Raw genomic sequence first — 12,504 nt, 5'->3', positions numbered from 1 at the left:
CGCAGCGTGCGTGTTAACTAAAAGCCGAATTCTTCTGTCTTTCATTCCCCATTAGCAGCCATTGGCATGTTCCAGTAGGAAACGTTAGTAGAAGTAGAAGTGTAAGTGTTAGCTAAAAGCCGACTTCTTCTGTCTCTCATTCCCATTAGCAGCCATTGTTTACCTCCAAGGTAGTGCCTGGTGAGATTTCTCCTGTGCGTGATTAAACAATAAAAATTTTGTTCAAAACGCCGTTGATTGATGAAATAAACCAACGAAAGACGCCAGATGTTTTCTAAAAGCAAAACGAAAGAACGCCAGATGTTTCTAAAGCAAAACGAAAAGACGCCAGCTGCTTAACGAAAGACGCCAGATGTTTTCTAAAGCAATGGTTTTCTAAACAATGAAAATTCACAGCGTACATGTAATTTAAAGTGAGCTGCAAGTCGTCATAACTCATCGAACCTTTAGTATAAACGCGCCCGATCTCACGTCGGTGATGATGTACTGGGCAGAATTCACGGAAGATTCACGGTTTACCGATGAACCTCCGCAGCTTCGCCCACTCATCATCATTCACTCCGTGGATATGCTGTGACTTTTTTTTTTTTTTCAAATAGCTACATGTTAAATAAAATATTGTTACTGTTGAGGAATTTTTCCTTTGATATTCGATATTCGATTCGATATTCGAAGGTGGATATTCGTATTCGATTCGTATTCGAAAAATTTGATATTCGCACACCCCTAATATACAGGGTGTTTCAAGAAATGTGTCCAACCTTCTCAAAAAATCAGGAAAATGCGATACTTGATTGCTGCCTTCGGAATTGGTTTTTCTGTAGTGGCAAGAATTTTAAGATGGTTAAAGAAATTATTTGGGACTGTAATTAAAAAAGTTCTATTAATTAACTTTTTAATTAGTGAAGTCAGGTGGTTTTGTCAAATAGGAAAATTGAAGTTCTTCATGCCAGAAACCCAACCCAACTTTGACATTTCGAAAAAGTGGCATCTAGTAATAATTACGAAGTTATGAATTTCAACCAAATTCAATGGCGAAGCCTAAACAGAAACATGGAAGAACACAACTGCCATATTCTTCTGCGACGTCCAAAATGAGTGAATGACTTTTTCTGTAGCGCTAGGCATCCTAAGATGGTTAGAGACATGACTTGAGACAGTAATTAAGAAAGTTAAATTAATTAACTCTTTAATTGCTGGAATTCGGTGACTGTGTCAAATTGCGGAATTGAAGTTCTTCGTGCCAGAAACCCATCCCAACATTGAGATTTCGAAAAAGCGGCCTCTAGTAATAATTACGAAGTAATTAAATTCAAACAAATTCGATGGCTTTCGCTGTTGAAAGCCGTTGCATTTCACTGAATTTCATTACGCCACAACAATTACTAGAGGACGTTTTTTCAAAATCTCAAAGCTCGGATGGGTTCCTCGCATGAAGAGCTTCAATTCTCCCATTTGACACAATCACCTAACTCCACTAATTAAAAAGTTAATTAATGCAACTTTCTTAATTACTGTCCTAAATGATGTCCTTAACTACCTTAAGATTCCTGCCGCTACACAAAAAGCAATTCTGAAAGCCCCGAGCAAATATGGCATTTTCCTGATTTTTTGAGAAGGTTGGACACATTTCTTGAAACACCCTGTATATATATTATAAAGAGGTTTATTAGCGGCGACGATACTCGACGATACAGCGACAGTCAAGGTGGAGCCGACTCTCAGCGCGAGCTGCGTTCTCTTCGAAAAGAGCCGAAGAGGGCAACCCACTAGAAGGTGCTCGAGAGGACGACCCATTACCAAGTTCGACGCTTCGCTACAATTACCCCGGGTACGAAAAGGGAGCCGCCTGGCGACCTAGCAACTTGTCACTATGAGGGGGTCGTGGTAGGGTTTCAGGCGCTCCACGTTGAGAATGTCGCGCCCTCGACGGCGCATGTCCGAAGATGGTTCTATGGGTTCGATCAGGTATTTGACCGGGGATGTGCGTTCGACGACACGGCTAGGGTCCTTCGTATTTCGGCAGTAGTTTGAAGAGAGGCCAGTGGCAGTGGTAGGGACAGAGATCCAACGAGCGCTCCAGGGAGGAACGTGGGCTCAGAAGTGGTGGTGCCACCGCGAATGCTTCTTCTGCCGCTCTTGGTTATGCGTAGTGAAGGCTCTTGGAGAGCTCACGACACTCTCAGCAAGTCTGGCTGTGTCAGAAGTAGGCGCACAATCAGATGCGATCCGGCTTGTAGGGAAGGATTGTGTCGATTGTGTGCGACGAGTGCCTGCCGTACAATAAGAAAAAGGGTGAGAAACCAGTAGTGCTCTGAGGGGCGGTATTGTAGGCGTACGTGACGAAGGGCAGAATGGCATCCCAATTTGTGTGGTCGGCGGCGACGTACATCGAGAGCATGTCGCCGAGCGTGCGGTTAAAGCATTCGGTGAGGCCATTCGTCTGCGGGTGGTAAGCAGTAGTTTTGCGGTGAACAACGTTGCACTCTTTGAGAATGGCTTCGACGACAATTCCGACAAGAAGACACGGCCTCGATTACTGAGCAGCTCCTGGGGTGGACCGTGACTCAGCATGAATCGGTAGAGCAAGAAGGAGGCCACATCGTGCGCTGTAGCCGCAGGGAGGGCGGCAGTTTCAGCGTATCGCGTGAGGTAGTCTACAGCGACGATGGCCCAGCGGTTACCAGCGGACGTCAGAGGAAGTGGCCCGTACAAATCGGCGCCAACGCGCCCGAACGGTCAGTCAGCGCAAGGTAGAGGTTGCAGACCTGCCGGCGACAGGTGCGTTGAAGTACTGCGGCGCTGACAATCGATGCAGGAGCGAACGAACTTCTGCATGTAGCGGTACATTCCTCGCCAAAAGTACCGTTGGCGAATGCGGTGGTAGGTTTTCGATACCCCAGAGTGTGCACACTGCGGATCAGAGTGGAACGACTCGCATATGTGAGAACGCAGACTGCGGGTTGCAGACCTTAGTAGCCATTGGCGACCGTCGCCGTCGTAATTGCGTCGGTGGAGGAGGTCGTCGCGAACGGCGAAATGGTGGGCTTGACGACGCAATGCGCGAGAGGATGGTGTGGCCGATGGATCAGGTCAGCAAGTCTATCAGTGAGGCAATCCATTGATCCTTGCGCTGTTCGGTAGCGATGGTGTGAACGTCGATGAAGCTACAGGCTAATGTGAGACACTGAGCTGTGGGCATTGTCGTCAGGCAAGGGAGAGCGGGACAGGGCGTCGGCGTCAGCATGCTGGCGTCCGTTGCGGTACAGCACACGGATGTCGTAGTCTTGCAGGCGAAGTGCCCACCGGGCGAGACGGCCTGAGGGATCCTTCAAGGACGACAACCAGCATAGTGCATGATGGTCGGTGACGACATCAAATGGGCGACCATACAAATAAGGTCGGAACTTCGTAAGGGCCCAAATGATTGCCAGGCATTCTTTCTCCGTAACGGTATAGTTGGTCTCAGCTTTAGTAAGCGTACGACTTGCATATGCCACGACGTATTCCGGGAACCCAGGTTTGCGCTGCGCAAGGACAGCGCCGAGGCCAACACCGCTGGCGTCCGTGTGTACTTCTGTAGGGGCCGTAGGGTCATAGTGGCGTAGTATCGGAGGAGACGTCAACAAACTACGGAGCTTTGCGAAAGCGTCATCGCACTCTGACGACCACGAATTGAGGGGCCCATTGCTGCCAAGGAGCTTCGTCAGCGGCGATATAATAGTCGCGAAGTTGCGGATGAAGCGCCGAAAGTAGGAGCATAGTCCTACGAAACTGCACAGTTCTTTGACCGACGTAGGTTTGGGGAACTCTGACACGGCCCGAAGCTTGGCTGGATCGGGGAGAATTCCGTCCTTGGACACAACGTAGCCCAGTATTGTCAGCTGCCGTGCTGCAAATCGGCACTTCTTTAGATTCAGTTGTAGCCCGGCGTCGCTCAAAGCGCGTCAACACATCCGTAGGCGTTGAAGATGCGTGGAGAAGTCCGGGGCTGAAAACTACCACGTCGTCGAGATAACACAGGCACGTGTGCCATTTCAAGTTGCGCAGAACGGTATCCATCATGCGCTCAAAGGTCGCGGGCGCATTACACAGCCCAAACGGCATGACGTTGAATTCGTACAAGCCATCCGGCGTGACAAAGGCTGTCTTCGGTCGAGCGTCATCAGCCATGGGGACTTGCCAGTACCCTGAGCGCAAATCAAGCGATGAAAAGAATTCTGCTCCTTGCAGGCTGTCAATGGCGTCGTCTATTCGAGGTAGGGGATAAACGTCCTTACGGGTGATCTTATTGAGTCGTCGGTAGTCCACACAGAACCGCACAGAGCCGTCCTTCTTCGCAACGAGAACGACAGGAGACGCCCACGGGCTGTTCGAGGGTCGAATAACATCGCGGCGAAGCATGTCGTCGACTTGCTCGTTAATTACACGACGCTCTGCTGGAGATACGCGATATGGACGTTGCCGCAGTGGTGGTTGAGCGCCAGTGTCGATGCAATGGGTGACAGCAGACGTGCGGCCGAGAGGAGTTTGCGCGACATAGAACGAAGAACGAAATTCTTCCAACAGGCATAAAAGCTGGGAACGCTCGACCGACGTAAGGTTGTCAGCAATCGAGGAACGAAATACATCAGCGGATGACGAATCAGATGTGGAAACAGCACTGAGCGTACGGGAGCTGGCGCAGTGCGTGTCACCCGGTGCGTCCATAAGTTGTGCGTCTTCGAGGGGTTCCGCTCTGCCGAGACATTCCCCTCGCACCAACGTAACCATGAACGGGGATGGGTTGGTCACAAAAATATCCGTGTCGCCCTGAGTGATTTCCACAGTCGCAAATGGCACCAGCAAGCCTTTCCTAGTGAAAACGCGGTCACATGGAGAAAGAAGTGCAACGGCGTCGCAGAGACCAGTGCAATAGACTGACACAGCCGTTGACGAATTCGCAGGAACTGTGATGTCGTCTTTGACGAATACCTTGGTCGCAGCCGATGAACTGTCTGCCAGCGTCAAATGTGAGAATGGTGAGAGCTCTAATTCGGCTGGTGCGCAATGAATGACGGCGTCGTGGCGGGCGAGAAAATCCCATCCCAGGATCACGTCGTGAGAGCATGAAGAAATTATGATGAATTCGACGGCGTACAGAGCGTCCTGAATGATGACACGGGCTGTGCATACCGCCGTCGGGTGAATACTTTGGGTGCTGGCTGTACGGAGGGAGAGCCCGGAAAGCGGCGTCGTCACTTTTCGTAGCAGGCGGCTTAGTTTAGCATCCATAACAGATACGGCGGCTCCAGTATCGATAAGGGCAGATGCGCGAACACCGTCCACAAAAACGTCTATCACGTTCGATCGTCTTCGCTGAGGGCTTTCGCAGTTCGATAGCGTCGCAGCCCTTGCCTCGTGGACTGCGACGACTAGTTTTCCTGGTCGCGTGCGACCGAACGTGGCCGCATCGGTGACAGCGAGCGGCGTCGTGGTGACGGTGAACGGCGGGTAGATGCAGCTGGGCGAGACGGCAGCGACGGAGGCGTAGGTGGGTCGTAATACGACCGGTTCGACTGGATGGTGGCAGGCGACACGTCTCTAGGCGGCTGCACGCGATTGCAATAGCGCGCCACGTGGCCAGCGTAACCGCATGCGAAGCATATGGGGCGGTTGTCAGGTGTGCGCCATCGGTTCGCTGGGGCAGGGCCCGCCCATGGTGCAGGACGGGATTGACGGGGCGGCAACTGATAGGACTGCATGGTGGGCTGCAGTCGTGGCCTGTGCGTGACGTCGGCGTAGGCTACCGGTACATCAGCTTCGAAAGAGTGAGGTCGAGTGGAGGCTTCGGCGTAAATGTGTGGGGCCGCCGTAGCGATTGATGGGGGCGGTCTTGCGACAACTTGGGCGTAACTCAAAGGTGCAGGAGCCGGATGGTGCTGGTGGTACTCGGGCATGACCTCCGCGATTTCCTGCTCAATTGCTCGACGGAGTGGAGGCAGAAGGGTGGTCGACTGCTGTTGAGCGTACCGAGGGCGAGCAAAGTCCAGCAAAGAGAACTGGCGCGCGATTTCCTCGCGCACGAAGGTCTTGATCTCTGCGAGCAACGCGGAGTGGTCGGGTATGGTCGACAAGCCAGCAAGCTCGGCGTCGCGTGATGGAGAGCGACGGGTCATCGATCGCTGCCGGCGCAGCTCCTCATAGCTTTGGCAGAGCGTGATGACCTCTGCCACTGTGCTGGGGTTCTTGGCGAGCAGCATGGTGAAGGCGTCGTCGTCGATGCCTTTCATGATGTGCCTGATCTTGTCAGAATCGGACATGGTGGCGTCGGCTTTCTTACAGAAGTCTAAGACATCTTCAATGTAACTGGTGAATGATTCCCCGGTCTGCTGGGCGCGTTCACGTAAGCGCTGTTCGGCCTGGAGCTTACGAACGGCAGGTCGGCCGAACACGTTGATAATGGCGGTCTTGAAGTCGGACCACGTCGTAAAATCGGATGCGTGGTTGTTGTACCACAGGCCCGCCACACCCGCGACGTAGAAAACCAGGTTAGTCAATTTTCCGGCCTCGTCCCATTTATTGGGGACACTCACGCGCTCGTAAATGGCGAGCCAGTCCTCCACGTCGGTACCATCGGCGCCAGTGAAGACTGGAGGGTCGCGAATACGAGGAACACCGGGACATGTCGGTGCGGGCGGGGTCGTTTGCTGGGAGGCGTCTTGAGACATGGTAGGCGGCAAGGTACGGGATCGAAGAGCCAGGGGCATCGAACGATGCACCTCCACCAAATTATAAAGAGGTTTATTAGCGGCGACGATACTCAACAGCGACAGTCGAGGCGGGGCCGACTCTCAGCGCGAGTTGCGTTCTCTTCTAAAAGAGCCGAAGAGGGCAACCCACTAGGAGGTGTTCGAGAGCACGACCCATTACCAAGTTCGATCGCTTCGCTACAGATGATTTATAGCGTAGTGGCTTCCTCGCAAGTGCGCTTCTGTTGGTTGCCAAGGAGGCCTATAAGGCCCCCATGATCCATTTTCTCATGGTCTCAATAAAGTTCTTTCCCCCTCTCTCTCTTTCTCACGTTAACGTATGTTATATAGCTTGGTGGGGAGAGTGGAATAACGACCGGGAGTCACACAATGCGAATTACGTAACTAGTGGGTCGTTTAAAGCTTCCAACCCATTACAAAGGGCTCAGCCATAACTCTTCATCGCCATCAGCCGTCGCATCAACAAAGTGCACATAATGCCTTACAGATGGTACCTCGCTTCTCCGCAGAATGACGAATAATGGCATAGTGGGTGCTTCCCAACTTCACAAAAATTATTATTTGTGGCATAGTGGGTACGTTGCTATTGTACTTGTCCCAAGAGAGTTTATAACGGGCTCTAGAAATGCCGCTCTTCCAGCTTTCGCTGCGACTGTGCTGTTCTTTCCGCACAGACCTGGCATGCATTTTTTTTTTTATGTTCTCTATCAAAACCTTTCGAGCAAAGTTCCTGTCGGAACTTTGATCGGCTGGGCACAGTTGTGCATGCCTCATCTTGACAGGGATCAGCAGATCGCTCATACCTTTGTATGTGTGTGGTGTGTAGTTTGCGTCGAAGCAATAGCACGAAGGTCGCTTCGCTCGCTGCAGTGGCTGCATTCTCTTATGCCAGCATTTTTTTTGTTACACCAGGTTGGATGCTAAACAAGTTAGCTGCAAGCCTTAATTTGTCTAAAATTCCAATTTGTTGCTATCGCAGTCATTGTTTTGCCGTTCCAGCAAAACTGCGACATTTTTTTTTTTTATTGCTATTATGTTATGCTTTCGTCCTGACTGTTGGAGCTTCTACAACTATTACAGTTCCAAACAGTTGTGAACTGATCAGATTTAATTTTTACGTTGCTTGGCAAGAAGAGTTTAGAATCTTCCACAGAAATTTCACCTTGGCACATGAGCTTTTCTCTCTGAGCATTTGTATTTGTTAAAAGCAAAAGTATGCTCATTTAAATGTTCTTGAAATGGTGACTGCTACAAAGCTCATTTCCTCTGCTACAAAACTACAAATTTGTTGCTTTTATTATGCTCCAAAACAGTAAATTTGCTGCTTCCAGCCCTGCTTGAAAATGTTGGAGTTTGCTTCCACCCCTGCATTTAGTAGCGAAATTTCTTCACCCCGTGTCTGGCACAGCATGACCCAAGTCACTCTTTCACCATTGAACTTTACACAGACATCTTTACAGGAATAAACAACATAGAATGGGGTTTCTTTTGTGTTGACTCATATCAAAACTGCTTTACTACAGTCATTATTCATCTACCATGTGTTATACCATGTACAAAAATGTGTGCAAGTCATTGAGATGATGATGATTAGTAACCGGGTTATTGTTACTGGTGGACATCAAGAAACAAGTTTAAAAAAGTGTTCTGATTTTATAATAATTAAGTCAATACACTAAATAATCTAATTATTACCACAGTTATGCTTGTAGCTGTTGACATCGTGTTCACATTGGTTTTCAAATTGCACTGGAAGCCACTAGGCCTTACTTCAAGAGAAACCAGCCATCCTGTCCTGTTTTGACATTATTATTACAGAGTTTTCTAAGCCTGTTGTTCAGAGGCTGCCTTGTATGCCCACCATGTTTACTGCGCGAAAACAGTATAAAACATGATGACCAGGTCAATGGTTGTCTCTGCTACAATACGCAATGACCTTGTCCATAAGCGCATTACTAGTGCTTTACTTCCTTTTCCGGGGAAACAACTGTCATTTGTCGCATGCCCGCAGTATGTGCTTGCGTGGTAATTATTTGTTCCGGGTATACAAACTTGTGATCAGGTTCTAACAAACCATTGTTGAAAGTAGCATCTGTGTGCCTCATCTTCTCACCGTTTTGTCTTAATCTTCGGTGCTAGGAACTTGGAACGTAGTGTATACGGTTAACCTTTTGTTTTTGTCGTGATAGAAGATAAGAACTGCTGCTTTTAATTTTATCGCTTTGCTTCAGCAGACTTGTATTGGGAGCAGAGTTATTATAATGCATTTCTATTGTGTGCAGAAGAAGGAGCTTACCTTATCAGTTCGAATGTCAAACAGTGAAACGGCTGAGCATGCTAAACTGCTTTTGTGGAACAGAAAAAATGAGAAGCTGATATTGCAGGAAGAGCGAACGCAATCAATATACTTGCCTTGAATAAATTCATTATATAAATGACAGTGCAATTATCTAAATGATAATCTCTCAAATGCAGCGAGATGATTAATGAAAAGAGAAAAAAAATTATTTTTTGAACACAGTGCTTTTCATGTAAGTGGATCAGAACGTGAAAACTTGCTCGAAAAATTACTGCGAAGCATCGAGACATGTGTAGGCAAACAATGCAGTTTCAGGTAAAGAAAGTGAATATGGGCAGTCTTGCAATACAGAGTTAAAGTCAGTCAGTCATTGTCAAAAGTTTGCTGGCCTTGACTTTTTTTTTTCTTTTTGTAATAGATTGTTTGGTTAAATTTCTTCACGTGTAAAGTAGAAGGCTGCAGCAGTAACAAGTTAATGGGCATCTAAAAATATATATATAAGAAAATGAGGCTGCATACTGATTGAGCGGTACTTGTTACAACAGGTGATAGTCAGTGCATCTAACAAGTATCCCTTCTTATGATGAGCAGTGCCATTAAAACTTTTTTCTGCCTCATCTTTTGTTTCTTTTTAGTTTGAAGAACATCCGACTCAACAATGGAGGTACTTGGACACTATCAGCGTGTAGCATTTTGCCTCATCTCACTGTCTCCTGAACATCACTTTCTTTGACCACAGCCTTGCAGAGCTCGCATGAAGTTGCAAGGCTGTTCAGCAGTACTACTTAGGTGCATGATGGGCATGTAGTCTGGTGCATAGACACAGTGCGCTGCTTAGGAGAGGCAGAGGTATATGGCCACCTTTGTAAGGTGAAGACTGCGAATAGGATATGGTTATAACCCATATTCAGAGCAGTGGGAAGTGCGACGACGTCACCTGTCTAGCATCGGAATGTCTTGGTTCTTGCCATCCGGAGTGCTAGCCGGACACAACAAATCAAGATTTCACGAAATTAATTTCTTACACTTCTTACGTGTGTATTTGTTCACAACAGTTACATCACGGACTGTGCTGTGTTTGCCACATATCTTCACAACAAATATACCCGTTTTTAAATCATGGGTCATTTCAGTAAAGCACAGCTAAAAGTGGGCACAGCTAAATCAAGGTGGGCTTTGTGGCTCATCTGGTTCATTGTAAATTAATGCCGTTTTTGACACAGCTTTCCGAAAAAATTTGTAGTTCGTGCATGCCTCGTGCCAATCTCACAAGACACTGTCAACTTCTGAGTTGACAGTAGCCCTGTGGTTCCCAGCCAAATGCACTGGCTGTGGGGTAGCGCAGTTGTGTGTCACACAGAGCAAAAATTGTGCTTTTTTTGCAGTTTTGTTACGTGTGGTGTTTGTGTTTTGAGCTTGTGCAGCTATAAGTGATAGATCGATAGTCGAAAGCATTGAGTTGTTGCCACACTGTCAGCTCTTCAGACCCCCTTACATGATAAATGAGCTTTTACTTGCACGGTCCTGCAGGTTTACTGCAGTTTGTGTTTGTCATGCCCTGTGGTGAAAAATGTGTGTAGTACCGTTATGATCCATATAGCATATATATGCATGCATGCACACTCGTATAGAAATGTGGCATGAATGGGTGGACTGGCGCATTATTCTCGTACAAAACGCCGAAGGCTGACAGAGAGCGTACAAACCGCATTTTTTTAATCCGACGCGGCACATTTATAACATATTTACAAACCAGAATATAACATTGCTGTATAGATACAAACCTGGTTACTAGATTGTATGTAATATTCTTATTACTGCCTGCTTTGCAGGCTCTCTCTGTTCGGTGTGTGCCAGATTAGTCACTTAGAAGGGGAAATGCTGTGTTTGTTGGCCCTTCACTGAAATATTTCTGCCACCAGGCCTTCTTTGTCAACTTTTTAAAACAAAGCATTGTTATTTATCTTTTGGACACTTCAAAGTTAAGGAATGACACGGTGTGTGCTATTTTGTTGCCACTCCTTAATTTCTGTGTGTGTTTGCAAAACTGCAGGCTTTCTCGCTTATCTGCTGCACTTTGTTCAAGGGCAGTTTTTCTGATATCTTCCGTTGTAGGGAGCTTATTTGCCACTTGTCTCATTTTCGGGAGACTTGCTGTTGCCCCATGTGATATGCACCAAGCTCCATGATAAGTACAACTGTTCATTTTATTTTCGTGAAAGCACATGTTTCATTTTTTCTTTTTTTTTTCTTTTTTTTGCCCCATGGTGCTTTAGTACATTCAGAATTGTACCCTAAGTAATGGTCTGTGTTGACATTGAGTGGCTCTCACTGGTGCTCTTATAAGATTCATTAGGAGAAACAGCTAAACCACAATTCTGAAAGCTTGTACAAAGTGACCATGATTTTGGGCTTTAGTTAACTTTCTGCAGTCTCCATAAGCTGCAGAAAGAATAATTATGCCTATGGTATATGCATACTAACCACACTGAACTACCATTGACAAATCCCTTATGCTTTCACACTTTTAAAAATGAACTATTTATTTGTGGTTAATAGGTATTGGTCCATGTCACATGGGGCATCCTGTGTGTATGTGTGTTTTAAAATGTCATATTAATTTGCATGACAAAGTAACCAAAATGGATTTGCAGTTAATAGTTCGTGCAGTGCTGTTATATAATGCAAACAGTAAATGTTATTAGCTTCTATAGTGTGCAAGTTTCATGTGTGGCAGACCTGTCTTACATATGGCTGCATTTGAATTTTAGTGATCCCCAAGAAGAAATATAATTGGTAAGCATTCAATACCTTACTTTTGATTATCACACAGAAAACACTGATTTTCAAATCAAAGGAAGTTTTTATCACATACAAAACTTTCTGCCAGCTTTGGTATCGTACAGTTAATGGATGTGTTGTTTGCTATGTACACACGTACACACACCTGTACTTTGCATTCATACGTAATTCAGTGAGGCACGCATGACCCACAATAGAGGCACTCATTGTATAACTAGTGAATCACCTTTACTGCCGTCATAATGGTTACTGTTAATAGCTGGATTATTTTGCCAGTTACTGAAGAGGAGTCATAGCACAACATTTTAGCTTGTGCTACACCTTTTCTTTTTCCAAAATTAAGAAATGGTGGTAAATATTACATTTACTGCTGTATGCATAACACTGCTGACCAGGTTGTATGCTTTCTAAGCTAATCATAAAAATATGCTGTCTTATACATTATCTAAATTCTTCATTGGTCTAAATGCTTTGACATGTGCAGCCCAATTTTTTTCAGCTGGCAACTGTGTCATAGGTCCAATGGATGTAATCAGGTGTACACTTTGGCAACTGCCGGACATTTATCAGCGTTGTTGTTGCTGTACTTGCATTCAGAAGCATTGTGTATGATGTCACTTGTGCAATAATCTGTACTGTATATATAAAATG

The 12,504-nt window shown here is 46.7% G+C and overlaps 1 protein-coding gene across 1 annotated transcript in view; it reads left to right on the top strand.

Annotated features, from left to right (window-relative positions):
• The window catches only part of LOC119378858 (nuclear factor of activated T-cells 5), a 128,477-nt gene extending 115,973 nt beyond the window's left edge, over window positions 1-12,504 (top strand). Inside the window, exon 15 of the mRNA XM_037647904.2 lies at window positions 9,687-12,504. Coding sequence (XP_037503832.1) covers window positions 9,687-9,691 — 5 coding nt within the window. The 3' untranslated portion in view covers window positions 9,692-12,504. The remainder of the gene's footprint in view (window positions 1-9,686) is intronic.

Source organism: Rhipicephalus sanguineus, chromosome 1 (assembly GCF_013339695.2).
Source record: "Rhipicephalus sanguineus isolate Rsan-2018 chromosome 1, BIME_Rsan_1.4, whole genome shotgun sequence".
NCBI classification, from domain to species: domain Eukaryota; kingdom Metazoa; phylum Arthropoda; class Arachnida; order Ixodida; family Ixodidae; genus Rhipicephalus; species Rhipicephalus sanguineus.
Note: the sequence above shows the minus strand (reverse complement) of the source record. Positions and strands in the feature narration are given on the sequence as shown.